The sequence below is a fragment of the Anoplopoma fimbria genome, chromosome 21 (genome assembly GCF_027596085.1).
Source record: "Anoplopoma fimbria isolate UVic2021 breed Golden Eagle Sablefish chromosome 21, Afim_UVic_2022, whole genome shotgun sequence".
Lineage (NCBI taxonomy): Eukaryota > Metazoa > Chordata > Actinopteri > Perciformes > Anoplopomatidae > Anoplopoma > Anoplopoma fimbria.
This window is the reverse complement of record NC_072469.1, coordinates 20,213,847-20,229,908: the sequence shown is the minus strand read 5'-3', so window position 1 is coordinate 20,229,908 and position 16,062 is coordinate 20,213,847. Positions and strand designations below refer to the sequence as shown.

The following is a 16,062-nucleotide window of genomic DNA, read 5'->3' as shown; positions in this document are numbered from 1 at the left end:
AAAGTGTTTGAACATACTTATTTCAACCCAAACCACAATCTTTACCATAAAACACCATACGTTGTTTGTTTTCTACACAATATTTCTTTAAAGAAGTCCATTTTTATACCTTTCATTAATTGTATGCTACAAAAACAATTCATAACACCACGAATGTGTTCTCACCTCTCTGTGATAGTGTGTAGATTCTTTAACACAAAGAAAACAATGCTATATTTGGTGCCACATCAAAAACTCAATCTCCCATGAACCCCTAGGTGCGTGACGACATAACTGTGCGCACAACGCGTCACAAATAACGCGACTGATCTTTGACACAGAGCAGCACAGCAACGTTATGTCCGAGTAGTTTAGTTAGTGCTTTAAGTTATGCATGTATGACGCTTAATAAGTCACTATATATTATTTTAGCCTGCAGTTGTTGCATGTTAGTTTTTTACAGCTTTGTCTAGCTGCTGAACTAAGTACACACACTTGCTGGCTGGCTGTGCAGCCTCACAGAGGACACACATGGCTTACACACACATATTGAGAGCGCTGCTGCACCGGAATCTGCAGCAGACGTGTAAACTCACACAGGTCAGCCTGCTCATCCACACCCACAGTGTGTCGACCTTCCTCAGGAGAGTCGAGGCTCCTTCGTGGGGCTTGCCAGTGCTGAGTTGCTTCATTCAAGCACAGTCGCGTCGGGGTTTTTCGCTCGATTCTCAGGCAAGAAATCAAAGCAGCCCCGAAGAGAGAAAGTCTGTCTCCAGGTACCAGAGAGGGGCCCCGCAGCCTTCAGCTGCTCAGAAAGGTAGGCAATGCACTGACATACAGGCTGGTGTGTCCTCTTTTTGTTTTGTGCACAGCCAAAAAGTTCAAAAGCAGTTTTTTTTTCCAAATGCACAGTTTTTTTTTTTTTTTTTTTATTATTGGACTGATATATTATGTTTTTTTAATATTTTATTGATGGACTAGACACATATTTATTTATTTAATCCATAAATAGCATCTGAATTGTGGCAAAAACATCATCACAAGTGACAAATGCAATGTGTAAAAAAAAAGAAAATTTATAGAATGGCTTATCTAGTTAAAGAGACTATTAATTTATAGAATAATATTTTATATATATATATATAATTATTGCTTGTTTAAGAAAGGAGATGCACTTATGACTTCTGGTGACTAGTAGTTCTCTTGAATACCTATGTTGAATACACTTACTGTAAGTCGCTTTGGATAAAAGCATCTGCTAAATGACTGTAATGTAATGTAATGTAATGTAGAAAGCACCTGTTTGCATTTGTGAAACTATAACCATTTAATGTACAGTACCAGTCAAAAGTTTGGACACACATTCTCATTAAACTACTTTGAAGAATCTAAAATATAAAACATATTCTGGTTTGTTGAGCATTTGTTTGTTTACCACATAATTCCATATGTGTTCCTTCATAGTTTGGATATTATGTTTTTTTAATATTTTATTGATGGACTAGACACATATTTATTTATTTAATCCATAAATAGCATCTGAATTGTGGCAAAAACATCATCACAAGTGACAAATGCAATGTGTAAAAAAAAAAAAATGGCTTATCTAGTTAAAGAGACTATTAATTTATAGAATAATTTATAGAAAGCACCTGTTTGCATTTGTGAAACTATAACCATTTAATGTACAGTACCAGTCAAAAGTTTGGACACACTTCTCATTCAACTACTTTGAAGAATCTAAAATATAAAACATATTCTGGTTTGTTGAGCATTTGTTTGTTTACCACATAATTCCATATGTGTTCCTTCATAGTTTGGATGTCTTCAATATTAATCTACAATGTAGAAAAAAATAAAAATAAAGAAAAACCATTGAATGAGAAGGTGTGTCCAAACTTTTGACTGGTACTGTATTTTACTTTGTCAAGTACCAAACTGTTATTTACAGTTGACACCAAACTGTTGACTGATTGTCTAATAACTCCCACCCTCAATATCCTCCAGTGAAAGAAGCCGGCAGAGACTTTACCTACTTGATAGTTGTACTCATCGGGCTTGGAGTGACAGGTGAGTACAACCAAAAGATCTTAAGCAGCATTATCATCTCATTTTAAGTCAAATAATGCCAAATGGGCACTAATGTGTGTTGTTCTGTGCACGTGTTTCAGGTGGGCTGTTATATGTGGTGTTCCAAGAGCTGTTTTCCTCCTCAAGTCCAAATAAAGTCTATGGGAAAGCCTTCAACAAAGTCAAGTTAGACCCAGAGGTAAGAGATACTATGTTTCTGCCTACCAGTTCAGTATTATAACAGTAACATCTCCTCCAATAGTACATGACTATACTGTCAATTTTGCAGCATTGCACTTTATGTGTGAATTAATGGTGACACTTATTGTATTGTGTGTTGTATTGTATGTTTCCTATTCTATATTCAATTCAGTGCACATCTTAAAGCCTTCTCCTGTTGAAAAGTAAAGTTTAAAAAAACATCTTGGTTTATTGAAAATGTAGGTGATTGGTGCATTTGGGGAGCCAATAAAGTGTTATGGGGAGACTACCCGTCGAGGAAGGAGGCAGCAAGTCAGGTGGTTATTTTGTTACTATGTATACGCTGTTTATTATTATTATTATAAGTTGCACATTTCAGTTTTTAAATATTTGAATTATACATAAGTTAGCATCTAGGTATCCTGTTGGCTTATCCTGTTTTTTTCTTTGTTTGTTTGTGTGTGCGTGTGTTCCCATATAAGTCATCAAGAGTACCTGAAAGACGGACTGAAGCATATGAGACTTAAGTTTTACATCGAGGGCTCCGAGCCAGGCCGCAAAGGAACTGTACACTCAGAGTCAAAAGAGGTTAGTATTGGTTTTTGTGAAAATGCAGTTTATGAAATGGATGGGACAAACCAACGCAGTACAGTTCATTTTTAGCTATACCATTATTTAAGAATTGTTATTCCACACTAAATGTACAGAGGTGATAAATAGACTGTTATTTTGAAATGTTTTTCACAGAAATCCATCAAATTGAGATTCTGTTTTGACTTTTTTTGATTTCCCAGAATCCTGAAACTGGAAAATATGAGTTTCGTTACATATTTGTGGAAGTAGATACCTACCCAAGACGAACCATCATTGTGGAAGATAACCGATAAGCAAGATAATGGAAAGTGTCTCTTCACTGAAAAAGCATTGTGAGAATGTGAATAATTTGTTTGTGTTATTGGACACATAGCTGAAGATTTACTGTAAATATACCTTTAATATACTTTGCCACAACAATGGAGCATTTGGTGACGAGCTTTGGACAGGAAATGATCATCATCTTGTTTGTGTTATTGTTTAATAAATAATACACATGTGCTACAAATCGATTTTTGACTAAAAGACTACAAGATTACATGAATGTGTAATAACCTGCAATCAAAGATGGTTTTAAAGTTTAATAAAAAAGTTGTCCGTTAAATGCTTGAATATCTATATTTTTTTCTCAGTGTTTGATGAAACTACTGATTTCACTGTGATCGATCTTTCCGATTTATTGCATTAAGTACTATGTGAGGTCTCTGTCATTTTAGATATCTTGAAAATATTGCAAATTTCTTGTGTTCTGCTTAGAAATAACCCCAGTCCCTTACACACCCTGAAAAGTCTGATAAGCTTATGTATTTGGTAGTCGTTTTGAAATGGTAAATTGCGTTATAAAACATTGACCACTAGATGGAGGCAAAGGGTCGCAAGATAGGAACAACCTCGTATGACCTTTTACATGCATTTAAATGGATATTTTAAATAGTTTTTCACTACATATTTAAAGGGATCATAGGCACACACTTAACATCTGATTTTAAACAATTATTATTGTTATTATTATTATTATGATTTAGCCTCTGACTGATTATTTTTTGCTGAATAGATATCTATGTATAATATAAACCATGTTTATTCTAAATATTTAAGATATTTAGTCTTAATTGTATCCCTTTTTTCAGACGAATTCATGCTACCTTCATGATCCTCGGAATATTGTAATTTATGATGGACGTCAATAAAACGCCTCAGTTACAGCCCAACAAGAATCCCTTTTTTAATCTCTCTTTGTGACGCTTCCTGCTGAGACCATATACTGTAAATATAAGAAGGTTGAGACGCAATATTTGGGGAGGCATAATATTTTATAATTACAACAACCATACTATAACGGTCACAAACCTAGAAATACCGTTTTTTTTCAACAGCACTTGAATAGTGGGAGCAGTTTACGGGAAGCACTGAGGCCACGCCCCCTGTGAGCACCGCCCACTGTTAAGCCAATGCACAGGCGGTGCTAACAGTCAGTCACCGATACTGCGAGCTCAAACGCTGTAGGACTAGTTCAGCTGTTCCTTTGAGGTGCTAGTAACCTTCTATGTGATACCAAGAGGACATATGTTCATAAGGTTGTTGTTTTGTTCGTTATCGTAAGCTAGAGGATCACGTTAGCCCCTGTTGTTGTTGTTGTGGCCTGCTATGCTACACGTTAGCCTAGCTAGCTCAACTAGCTGTAGCATTGATCCTGGAGCTCTGCTAGCATCACATCTCTGATACAACAAGGGGGCATGGCATACCTTTCAAGCTAATTCCACAAGGCTGAGTTGTCATTATAAGGTAAGTTGAAAAATATTGTTTTCTGTGTTTGAATTTTGAAGTTAACGGAGGAGCCGTAGTGCTAAACCTACCATCTGTTTTAAGTTACAGAAAGTGCTTTCACATTTAAACTATCTATTTCCATATGTTGTGAGCTTCTAGTTTTTATAAAAGGGAGCTGGTGTTGATTACAACTAATGTATTCATTGATTAAATGAAGGAAAGAGTTACTTTAAATTCTTATTGGTTTCAGGGCAAGTTGTGGTGTTGGCCAGGGATCAGCAAGTTGTCCCCCAGCTATGAGAGCCTCTACTCACTGACTGACATCTCACAAACATGGAGCTGTACTGGTACATGTGAGTATAACATTATTACATCGCTTAAAGATGAAGTATAAAACTGATGTGTGAAGTTGCCAATTCCTAACTCATCCCCCCCATCTCGTCCATTCTTTTCAGAGTTGTTATTATATTCATCATTATCAAGATCTTCTTCTATGTGTGCTGGTACCGATCAAGACAAAGGCAACTGGCAGCGTACTTGAGCAACCCACGCAATGCTCAGATAGTCATTGTTGGAGGAAGGGCCTACCTTCATCAGATGTGTGAGAGACAGAGTGTGAGTGCAGACCTCCAGGTACACACACGTACACACATGTCCTACATTGGAAACGTATAATCTATTCGTCAACTACTGAATTGGTTATGTGCCACCAGGTTTTCCTTTTATTGTGGCTTAGCCTAAATTTAAAGTTTTGGTATTAACAAGCATCTCTACGTTGGCTATCAGACTTGAGTACGGTACACTCGGCAAACAGAGTGAGTAACACAGCAGCAAAATCGATTCCTTTTTTCAAAACTTGAAGCGACAAATATGGCACCCTCATGATTTGTGTAGCTCAAAGGAGTTGTTGTTTTTTATTCTGCTGGGGTGTTTCACAGTCTGCCTGGGCAGACCCATTGCATTTAAAGCATGACCCTGCTTGATTTCATGTTTGAAATGAAGGAGTTTTCAGTTGCTGTTTCTTAAAGTATTACTATTCAACTGAGCTTCAATAAGTGCATTTTTTCAAAGTGAACTTTAAGGGTAACTACATCCTCAAACTTTGTCTGATCTTTCTCTCGCAGCATTTTTGCCAGCAATGAGAAACTACTGTTGGAGTTTCTGTTTCTCTGCTAGAAAGACTTGAAGTCTGGTGGAGCTTTGACATTCACTGGAAGCACATTTATGGTCCTTTGACAGAGTCACTGTTTGTGCTATCTGGGCTTAAAGCTCCTCTACAAGAGGCTCTCTGGTGTGGGATTTTGGTGGCAAGTGTCAGTACATAGCCACAGCCGTGCTGTCTATCACAGTAAACTTTACAGATGGTATACACTAAATATGTTTCTATTTCTTAAAATATGCAGTACCCCTAGGAGTCTTTCCTATTTTGTCCAATTTCTCCCAGATTCAACTTTCAAATCCAAGCAGCAGCATACAAGCTAACCCATTTTTCACAGACAGTATGAATGTTGTCAGGAAAATCATATTAACAACATATGCCATTAAGAATCTGTTTGCCTATCTGTACAGCTTGTAGTTCCTCTTTAGCTTTATTGGCCCAGTGGCAGACATACTGGAAGTTGTGCATCACAAAGCGAAGGCCAGCCTTATTCTCAGAACTGTCGCTGTTTACATCCAACCGGAGTTTGCTGTAGTAAGAGAAAGTGAAATAAGGTCACACTTGTGTTACATTTTTGCAGAGGAGTTGTTTGCTCTCTCGAGTGGGCATGTGGTTATCAGTCAGTTGCTTTATAGGACAGGCTAGATTTTACTTTGTGACATACTAAGCGGTTGTGTTGATGATTTAATCAGGTGCAAGCGTCTGGTTTACATGTACTTGTATGGTTACATTTTCCTGTTACGTTTATTTGACCTAGTTGACAACAGAGGTCGGGCTGAGCAGGTCACAGCCTTGACAGTGACCTGCTCAGGCAGACAGTCATTCAGTTAGAAAGTGTAACTGGACCTTTTTTGTGTGTGTAAAACTTTCAACCATGCCTGTGAGATGTTTTTTGTGCAAATATGATCAGTAAAGCCACAGACAGCCAGGCAGGACTAGACCGATTTAACAGACCACAATGTGTGCCTCTTCGAAGGTCTATTTGGATATTTTCCCTACATCTGAAAATATCCAGTTATTAGTATCGGATGTTCTTTTTTAAGATATATGTGAGAAAAAGGATAGTCTCCTCTAATGTTTAATTTGCTTGAGGTTCTGATTTGTGGATGTGATAAGTTTTGCAGCGCTTTAAGAATCATCCGATCACTGGGATGACCTTCATAACAGTCTTTCTGTTTGGTTTGTAACTTCTTCCATTTTGCTGACACGCATTCCTTTTAGACATATTTTGACATTTGGCTACAAAGTGCAGGCTTATCTTTTATTGTTCCCTGCGAGTGATAGTTGAATGTAGTTTTATTTGTGTTGATGTTTTCAATGATGCGTCTAGAATAGTAATGCTTTTCCTCAACATCAGTTTGTATCAAGTCTTTTTTGTGGGCTATGCTACAGGTTCAGGCAGCCATCATGATCATGCTTCCCCCTGGGCCTTCCTGCTTTACTGCCTCTCTAAAACACCTGGAAGCAATATCCGTAATTCAGAACGTTCCCATAATATGCTCCGTGAATCATATAAAACAGGTTTCTCTCACATTTTTGGTTGTTGCGAAAGATGTTGCAGGAATGGAAAATGTTTTACCACATATCTTTAAGAAATGATTCATTTAAATGGAAGTCTCCATAAAAAGTCATTTTTGGTCATTTCTTGTGAAACTTGACACTGCCCCAGCAATTGAGATATTTATCATTGCAGTAGTTCCATCTAAGAGGCACTAACTGTGATATTTTTAGAGTTGTTTGGAATATTTGTGGAACAGGAAATGCCCCACTTGTAAAAACAAATATATAAGTGAAGCACTTAAGACTCAGAAATGCCTGGATGTTTGGCCTTGGTTTCCCCAGACCAGAAAAAATATCCTGTGGTCTATCGGAAACATTTGTCCGATTTTTAGAGGAAGTTCAATCCAGTTTAAGAATCTGTTTCATTTCAGATGAAGGCAGTTGAGGCCATAAAGCTTGTGGAATGTCACCCTAAGGATGATTCAAGTTAACTAATTTAAAAAACTGTCCCCAGATACACACAGAGTGTATTTAAACACTTGACCTACAAAAAACCAGTTCTAGTAAATACAAGTGGAAAAACATTAATTGTTTGCCTTTTTTGTTTTTAAATGATCTCTCATGGACACATTCTTTTTAACTTACCGCAAAAAAATAATGGTAACATGAAATATCTAAAATTGTGGAAAGAAATGCATTTAAATGTCTTTAGTCTAGGGATATTTAAATATATGACCTCAGCTGTGTGTAAACTGGCTAATTACATGTCCAGTCACCAGCCCTGAAGCATCCTTCCTCCTCCCTGCACACACCCTTTCTCCTTTTTGCTTCTTTTACCTCCTACTCCCCTTTAGACTACTCTTGTTCCTAACCCTTCTGCTTGCTCCCTATATCCTCTCCTGCATCCTTTCTTCCTTTCCCTGTTGTACCCTCTGCGGTCTCTGGTGTATAAATGTCCGTGTTTAGATTTTAATGGAATGTGCAGCAGGGAGGCCCCACGGTCATCCATAACCTGGCACCCTGAACATTTCGAGGACTACTCGAGTGAGGTCCTGGGCTTAAATTAATCATACATAGTGGGGGGGGGGTCTTGATGTAGTATCGCTCACTAAGCCTCTTGGACAGTCTTATTCACGGTTGCCTAAAAAGACTAAGTGAACCCAGAAGAGCCATTGGGAGAAACCTCTGATGCACAAAGGGCCCCAGAGAGTGATGGGCGATTAATTGTTCATAGATTATTGAACTTCATCTTATTAATAAATTCCGTAGGCCTACAGAAAAAGTAGTAACTATTATAATTATCTTGAACTCGGCGTGTTCTGGTTGTGCTGCATCTTTTGTCATCACTCTCTGTCACTCCCACAACAACAGATTGGCAATTTTGAACTAAGTATTACCTCAGTCAAAGGCATCAATCATTATTAATAAAAAAAAAAAACACTTCCTCACAGCTGATGTGTGTTCTCATGCTCGAACCTTGGAGATATTTACTAACCCCACCAGCTGATCAGTTAATAAAACGGACCATGCTGTGACTACTTGCTGCACTTATCGTCTTTTTTAGCGCCGTCATGCAAAGACAATAACCAACCTTGTTTCAATTTATCTGATTTTAGTTCATTTTAGTTTTTCTTTATTTAAAGGGACTGAATTTAATATAGATATATAAAAAATGGAGGAAAGAGAATATAATCAGAATATAATCATGACCATCAGCAATTACTTAGAGATGTGTACAGTAAAACCTGCCTAGTTAGTATCCTGAAAGTGTTACCGGTGTTGATATTTGTCTTGTTGGCTTTAGCCTTTATGTTCACTGGTGTATTTATATATGCTTCTGCTTTTTGTGTGTGTGTCATAACTCTCTGTTTCCTTCCCTCTGCAGCAAACATCTGTCTGGCCCAGTTGGTACGGTGTTCAGGACGACCTGTCCATAGAAGAGCCCTCCGCAGCTCCGCCACCAGCTGCATCCTTCTCCCACTTGGACATGCCACCACCATATGAGGCAGTCTCAGGAGGTAGCACACACACACACACACACACACACACACACACACACACACACACACACACACACACACACACACACACACACACACACACACACACACACACACACTATAACACAGTACCATGAGTCTCTTGCTTGAGTTGAGGGCAGGAAGACAGGTTTATTCATATTTTTTATCCCCTTCTATTTCTTCATTCATAGTTTCCCCTAAGCAGCAGTGACAGTTATGGGGAAGTCCAACTTGTTTCTTGAGTGAATAGTTCCTGCAATCGCTGTATCTGCATAGTTTCACTTTCTGTGACAGCGAGCCGAGATCACTGTGGGAAGGTTTCAGTGGAGATGGCTTTGCTAGATGTGTTCTACTGAAAAGGAGAAGATAACTGAGCCTTTGTTACAACATGCTTCATATCTACTCGCATTAGAAACGGGCTGCCCCTTATGACTTCTTTTCTATCAAATTTGTATTTGACGTTTTCCCTGCAACAAATATAATTGATCATTAATTTAAGTTAATTTAGACAAACTGTCTTTCATTGTGTAATTCAGCACAAAAAAAATGTAATCATAGGTTTACTGAGCAAAACTGTAGGTTGTTTGAGATGTGCTGTTTGGGATTCTGAAAAAATATGTTCCCATATTCTCACAAGCGGTTGCTTAGGCAACATGATGCCTGACTGTTACATACAGGGTGACCGCCCTGACTTTGCCGGTGTGTTGTGACAAAGGGGAGCAACATTTCCCCTCACACACTTATTCAATGGAATTTATAAGGTAGCTAAATATTGATAAAGAAATATTGATGTTGACGCGTTTTCAGCGTGTTTACAGGTTGCCACCTTGGGTAAAGCATAACCCCTTAACACAGAAGTACAAGTGTAGTTTAAGCCTAAACATTTTACTCCTTTACACTAACCCACATCAAACGCAATCACTGATCAGAGACCGTGTACTTAACCAGTTACCTGCACCTGTTGTGCACAGGTTGGAACCACACATGAGGACAAACTGGCCACTACCTTCCTTAAAACCACCAGCATTATGACTCCATCACAATCGGTGCATTGATTGCCAGATCAACCAGCATAATACAACTAGTTGCAGTCTGAAGTGCTATTCAAGAGAGCTTGATGCGTAAACTTGTCTCTTCTGATTCTAAATTAACTCCCACATCTATGAACACACAGAGTACTTTGTTTGCTTTTTAAAGGACAAAGAACAATGTACAATTTTTACATTTGTTGACTTCCTTTATTCCGTGTTCCCCTATTTATGTTTCTCAACATGTCATTGTGAGCTCATGAATGATCACACTAGCTAACCAGGTCAGTTGTTGAATCTTTTTATCAAGATTCAGTCTCCTTTTTTGCAAACGGCATCAAATTTGATCTGAATTCCCTGTTCCGTCAGCAGGATGTGGTTAGAGAGGGGGAAAGTTGTGACATTTCCTTTGTAATTCTTGTACATGATCTCTTATTCGCCCACACATATGATATTTCTATCATGGATACCAGAGGGTGTCTCAGAGCATGCTTTAATATCAATATTTGAACTGTGTTTAACATAGCTTCTTACACTTTCCAAGTCAAAATGTAATTCTGTGACCTTTTGAGATATCAGATATAAAAAGAATGGGTATGCAACTTGCACTTAGGCGAGTGAAAAAGCAGCGAATTTCACAATGAGAGTACGTCAAACAAGGGAAATGTTTGAGCGGACATTAGAAACTAAGATAACAACTTGGTGACGAAGAAATTCAAAATAACTATTTTTTTTTGATGAGAGCGACGAAGAAGATTCAGGATACCACTGATCTGGGGTCAGTGTTCTCCGACAAAGTCTGTCCGTCCTTCCTCACCATCACTGGGTTTCGGAGATTCTGACACGTGTTTCTTATTCCTAAAAATCACCGCATTTTGCTCCCGTGTCTATCACACTCGGAAACGAGCCCCTTCCTGTGCTTAGTTGGTCACTTAGAGTAAACCACACTGGTCATTTGGTGACGCAGCTCAGGGCGGAATCGGGACGGTTGTTTGATGCAATGACATCATTGCAAACATGGCAGAATTGTTGTTACGTAAAAAATGAATGGCAGGCATGAATGGAGAACCTGATCTTATTTTGATTAATCATTTAGCCCTCATGTTAAAGGTTATTTGATTGTATTCCTGTTTGTGTTTAGACCGCTGATCAACTGGTTGACCTGTTTTCTCCTTTTCCTTTCAGAGGACGATCTGAAGCCGCCTCCTTACAGCGAGTGTGCTCACGGCGATGAGCCCGACGCTGCTCGTCCCTCCAATTCAGCTCCTTTCATTTCTGAGGGGGACACCATTAGCATAAACGAAGCCCCGCCCCCCTACACACTGTCTCCCCCTACAGAAATCAGTCAACCACACGTCCCAGTAAGCCACAGTGAGTCCCAGTCAGAGGGCAGGTCCACCTAATCGATCCCTGATACCAGTTTGCCTTTTCCATGCACTGCCTTCCTACGTTCAACCTCAGTGATTGTTGCCAGCCTAGCTCTCATCACATGAGAGCAGATGTGGATTTGGTGTGTGTGAATGAATGAATGAATGAATGAATGAATGAATGAATGAATGAATGAATGTGCGTTTGTGTTTGGTGGTTTAAAGATCCAAGTTGTTTTTCTACTATGTATTGTGTTAAAGAAAAAAAAAAAGGGTCATCTGATGAGTTTGGCAATAACAGATGCCATCACCAAGCCTGTGTGCCTCAGTCAGGAATGCGGAACCTGCCCCCACCCCCCCACACCTAGGATGAAGATGCTAACCTTGGCCTCTAACCTTATAGGGGAGATGTGAGCTACAGCTAAGAAGAAGTTTGTTCTGTTTTATAAAGCTGTTCCCTGCCGTCCAAGGCCACTTCCTTTCACATATCCAACCAGTTGACTCATTCTGAAAGCATGTTTGGGGAAATGAGTTGCTTTTGGTTCCTTCTACCGGGATACATCTTAATAACGGTGCATTATAGACAATCCAAAGTGTAGACAAGCGTAGATGTGCATATTAAATACGTTTCTAAGTGTTTCAACTTCAGCAAACCGATATTACTTTCAATGCTTCATTAATACTGCACGGGCGTTATTTGAAGACAATGTATGTTGACGGAGAACTATTTGATAGGGAATGCACTAATTGTCTTAAATAATTACCTCATTAGCATAACTGGTTATGTTTAATATATCATGGTGATTATAATGGGACATTGGGCAATTCAAGTGCCTATTACATCTGTGAATGGAAGTGAGCGAGGACAAGCGGAACAAGGTTTGTTCTCTGTTGATCATCACCTCTACTTCTGGGTTCTGTCTGTTGCTGCTTTATATTAGCACCTATATGCCAGACATCAAGAATCTGCGCAGACAAAATAAACATGAATTTTTGTTATATCTGTGTCTTCTAAAAAGTTGGAAAAAGGTTTTCAGAAATCAGAGGAAAAATTGTTGCTCCGTCCCTCAATACATATGAAAACACATCGTCTGTAGTCGTAGATCCAGCTGTAAGATAATAGGATCGGTTATGAATTCTAATGTTGAGCTTCAGGCTTGAATTGAGAAACAATATCATCAAATGAAAAAGGAAAAACAATCCTTTTAAAAATGCTCACAGGGCTGTGAACTCAGGCCTCAAAACAGCCTTGGAGCCGAAGGGTTAGTTGCCTACAAAACTCAGTTATTCCCAATTTTTTTTCATAATTGTTGCAAAATGCAGACTAACCAAAAAAAGCGTCTATATCTTGTACTCTCCATGTTAATCTACCACAGGCTGGTAGAGGTCAGCCAGCTTTCCTGTGTTTATATTCTCTAGTATAGCCTTGCTTTGGGAGAGGTTGTTACTGTGCTTTTTGTATCACTGCATTTCAAAAAAATCCGGTAATAACACTGTAAGACGATGCACCCAAATGATCCACTTCCTATGTTTGTATCAGCAACAATATAATATGTGCACACTTTCCGAACATTAGAAAAACCGCGAGAAAGAAAATCAATATGAATGCTGTATTAATGTATTTGGGGCCTTTGGGGATCTTCGTGGAGAATCGGAATTACATCTGAAATGTGTTGTAATGATAATCCTTTGTATTGTGATGACACATCGTGGAGCAGCGATCACTGATGCCTTTCCTGTGGTTCTAAAATCTGTCCGCAACAGATCAGCTGCAAAGTACAAATCCGAATGTAGCTGTGAACATCACTAACATAGCAGCAGCAGCATGATGCCGATCCACGACCCAAACCATAGTGCTACAGGATCCCACTGATGTACGTCCTGTCTGATTACTTCATGTTCATTCCCATGGTGGTTGACTTATCAGATCTCTCCACTTGGTAGCTTTGTGAGTTTTGTGTTGTGATCGGGGGGGTAAGTGTTCTGTATTAAACTGTTGTTCATAATTGTGCTAGTGCTGTGTTTTTTTTTTTTGCTTTACTTTTGTGTGAAGTCACTTACAATTTCCCTGCGCTGTAGAGGAACAATTGCTACACATTAATTTCACACTCATAATAGAAGGTCAAATCACTTTTTAGGGTATACCACTTCTACTTTTAGCAGATTTGATAAAGCTACATTTCTGTTGGAAGTTTCAAGTCCAAACAGGTTTGCACAAACTTCAAAAAGCTTTATATAGCTGTGTTCCAGGGCCCAGTAGCACTCCCTGTGAGGAGTAAACAGAACTGCATGTGTAGAATCGCATGGAGTGTCTTTTTTTAAAATGCTTGTCAAAAAACACAACTTATTTATAGAATAAGTTTCTTTGAAATCCTTTGTAATTCAAAAAATCCCCTCTTTGTTTTCCACCACTGGCAGATTTTTCTTGCTGAGCTGCAGTGAAAGGATACACAGGAGGGAAGTTTATTCTGAAAAGACTAACTTTGAAGTGTACTTTATTGATTTGTCTTATTCTGGAAAACTGTACTTTAGATGTAGTCAGACTTCTGTTAATTTTGATCTCTTAACAGCAAGTTAAAAGGGATGATTACAGTGACCAAAAACCGTAGAAATGCTTATATAGATTTATGAGTATTGTTTTAAGACCAAATAGCGATCCTATGATGTGCCACTAGAGAGCAGTGTTGCACCAGTGATGCTTTTCCATCACGTTTCTGTGTCGCCTGCACCTGTTGCTGAGCCTGTGTTCTTAGTACCACACCAGCAGTGTTTCTTGTTGCTATCACTTCATTATTGATTGATGCATTTTATTACATGTTTTTGCAACAGAAAACGCCATTGAGATTTTTTTTTCTCCCAAAGTTTTATATTTTAGATGGAGAAAAAAAAACAACTGGGCTCGATCAAGATCAATAGCACAGCCCTCTTGTGGAATATGTAGCGGGGTGGATACTCAAGGTCATTAATTTTTCATATCTTAGCCTCTCAGCCGCCGCATCACTAAGCTGCATACAAATCAGCTGAGCTCCAACAATTCACAATGTGTGTACACGTGATTATGAACCTTTTTGGTAAACGAAATATTGTGTATGAGCCAAATCAGATACATTTGACAGCCCACTGCAAAAAAACAAGCCACTGAAGAGAAATTAAAATATGTACCTCTTTAGATTATGGTAAAAGATTCTGTCATTCTCATTCCTGTAATGGTAAACATATATATTATTATTTGGAATTAACATGTACTTGCATGCTTTATTGATTCTATTCATTGATCACTTTAAACATTGAAATAAAGGTAATCCGTCAAGCATGCAGCTTTCATTCATTCATTCATGTATTCATGTGTGACAATATTCCTCGCGTCACTGTTGAGTATAGTTAGCTAAGCACTCTGTGTTTGTCACTCCTGTATGCAATGCACTGGTTTGACTTTGAGTAATTGATGCTTTCAGGGGAAATATTTGCATTTTGGGAAACCGGACACAATCCATCATTCAAACCGCTTTACTAATCATTACATCTCAGTACAAACAGCTGTATAATGAATGCAACACACAACACTCTCCTCAAGGATATTCACCGAAGCCCTTCTAAGATTATTGAGGTCTTCGAGGCCATTTGAGAAACGGAATAGACGGCTCAATTACCCTCTTTTTTCCCGTCAAAGACTTATTGCACTTCCAAGCCTTGCACATGTAGGAGCACTGCCTATGAAATGACTAGTACTTAGAGGGGCAGTACGCACGCAGTGGTTGTGGAAAAAAGGCAACACCTTTATAATTCAGCAAGAAAGGCACATTCCAGGCATGGGTGAGGCTGGATAAGATGTCAAAAATATGGCTGTTATTGATTTCCCCCCCTCAAAGTCATTTCAGGAGGGGATACCCGTCAGTAACCTGACCAAAGGTGTTATTTTACCCCGTTAAAATTTTTATTTGCCCCAAATTCATATGGCATCTTTGTGCAAGGACTGTAAAACATCACAACAGAGGGGACGTTAATGGGTTTTGCAGGCCATTTAACTGCTAACAGATTTCTTCCTTTCTTTGTCTGAACACCATTACTTTTTCTTCTTGCTTTCTACCTCTTAGTTTGGTTACGTGTGATAGCCAAAAATTCAGTTAACTATGGTCTGTAATATGCATTTAAAGTAAATAAAACTACTGTTACTATAATATTATCAAAGAACAGAAACAATCAGCGTTAAAACACTGAACATGTCAGTTTCAGTGTAAACTGGCCACTAAACTGTGAAGCTGAACAGTTTCTCTGACATTTCAGGGGGCACACAATCAATTTTACCAAGATGTCTGTTTTCTTTGCATAGGAGGAATATAAATAAGGAAAAACAGTAGTGGAAAGGGACAAAGTAT

General features: G+C 38.6%; 2 protein-coding genes across 3 annotated transcripts; both read left to right on the top strand.

Annotated features, from left to right (window-relative positions):
- The first annotated feature begins 288 nt into the window (after positions 1-288).
- Positions 289-3,439, top strand: timm21 (translocase of inner mitochondrial membrane 21). Its single transcript, XM_054623210.1, has 6 exons — positions 289-796; positions 1,987-2,049; positions 2,151-2,248; positions 2,494-2,567; positions 2,733-2,838; positions 3,045-3,439. The coding sequence occupies exons 1-6, from the start codon at positions 511-513 to the stop codon at positions 3,135-3,137; spliced, it is 720 nt and encodes a 239-aa protein (XP_054479185.1). The 5' UTR covers positions 289-510; the 3' UTR covers positions 3,138-3,439.
- Positions 3,440-4,268: 829 nt separating this feature from the next.
- si:dkey-118j18.2 (uncharacterized) lies at positions 4,269-13,692 on the top strand. Of its 2 annotated transcripts, none has more exons than XM_054622963.1 (5): positions 4,269-4,629; positions 4,862-4,964; positions 5,067-5,226; positions 9,156-9,288; positions 11,505-13,692. In XM_054622963.1, exons 2-5 carry the CDS (start codon positions 4,945-4,947, stop codon positions 11,720-11,722), a joined length of 531 nt encoding a protein of 176 aa, XP_054478938.1. In that variant the 5' UTR covers positions 4,269-4,629; positions 4,862-4,944; the 3' UTR covers positions 11,723-13,692. The 2 variants fall into 2 exon arrangements, with proteins under 2 accessions (XP_054478938.1, XP_054478936.1); XM_054622961.1 differs by having other exon boundaries at positions 5,067-5,244.
- The last annotated feature ends 2,370 nt before the right edge of the window (positions 13,693-16,062 follow it).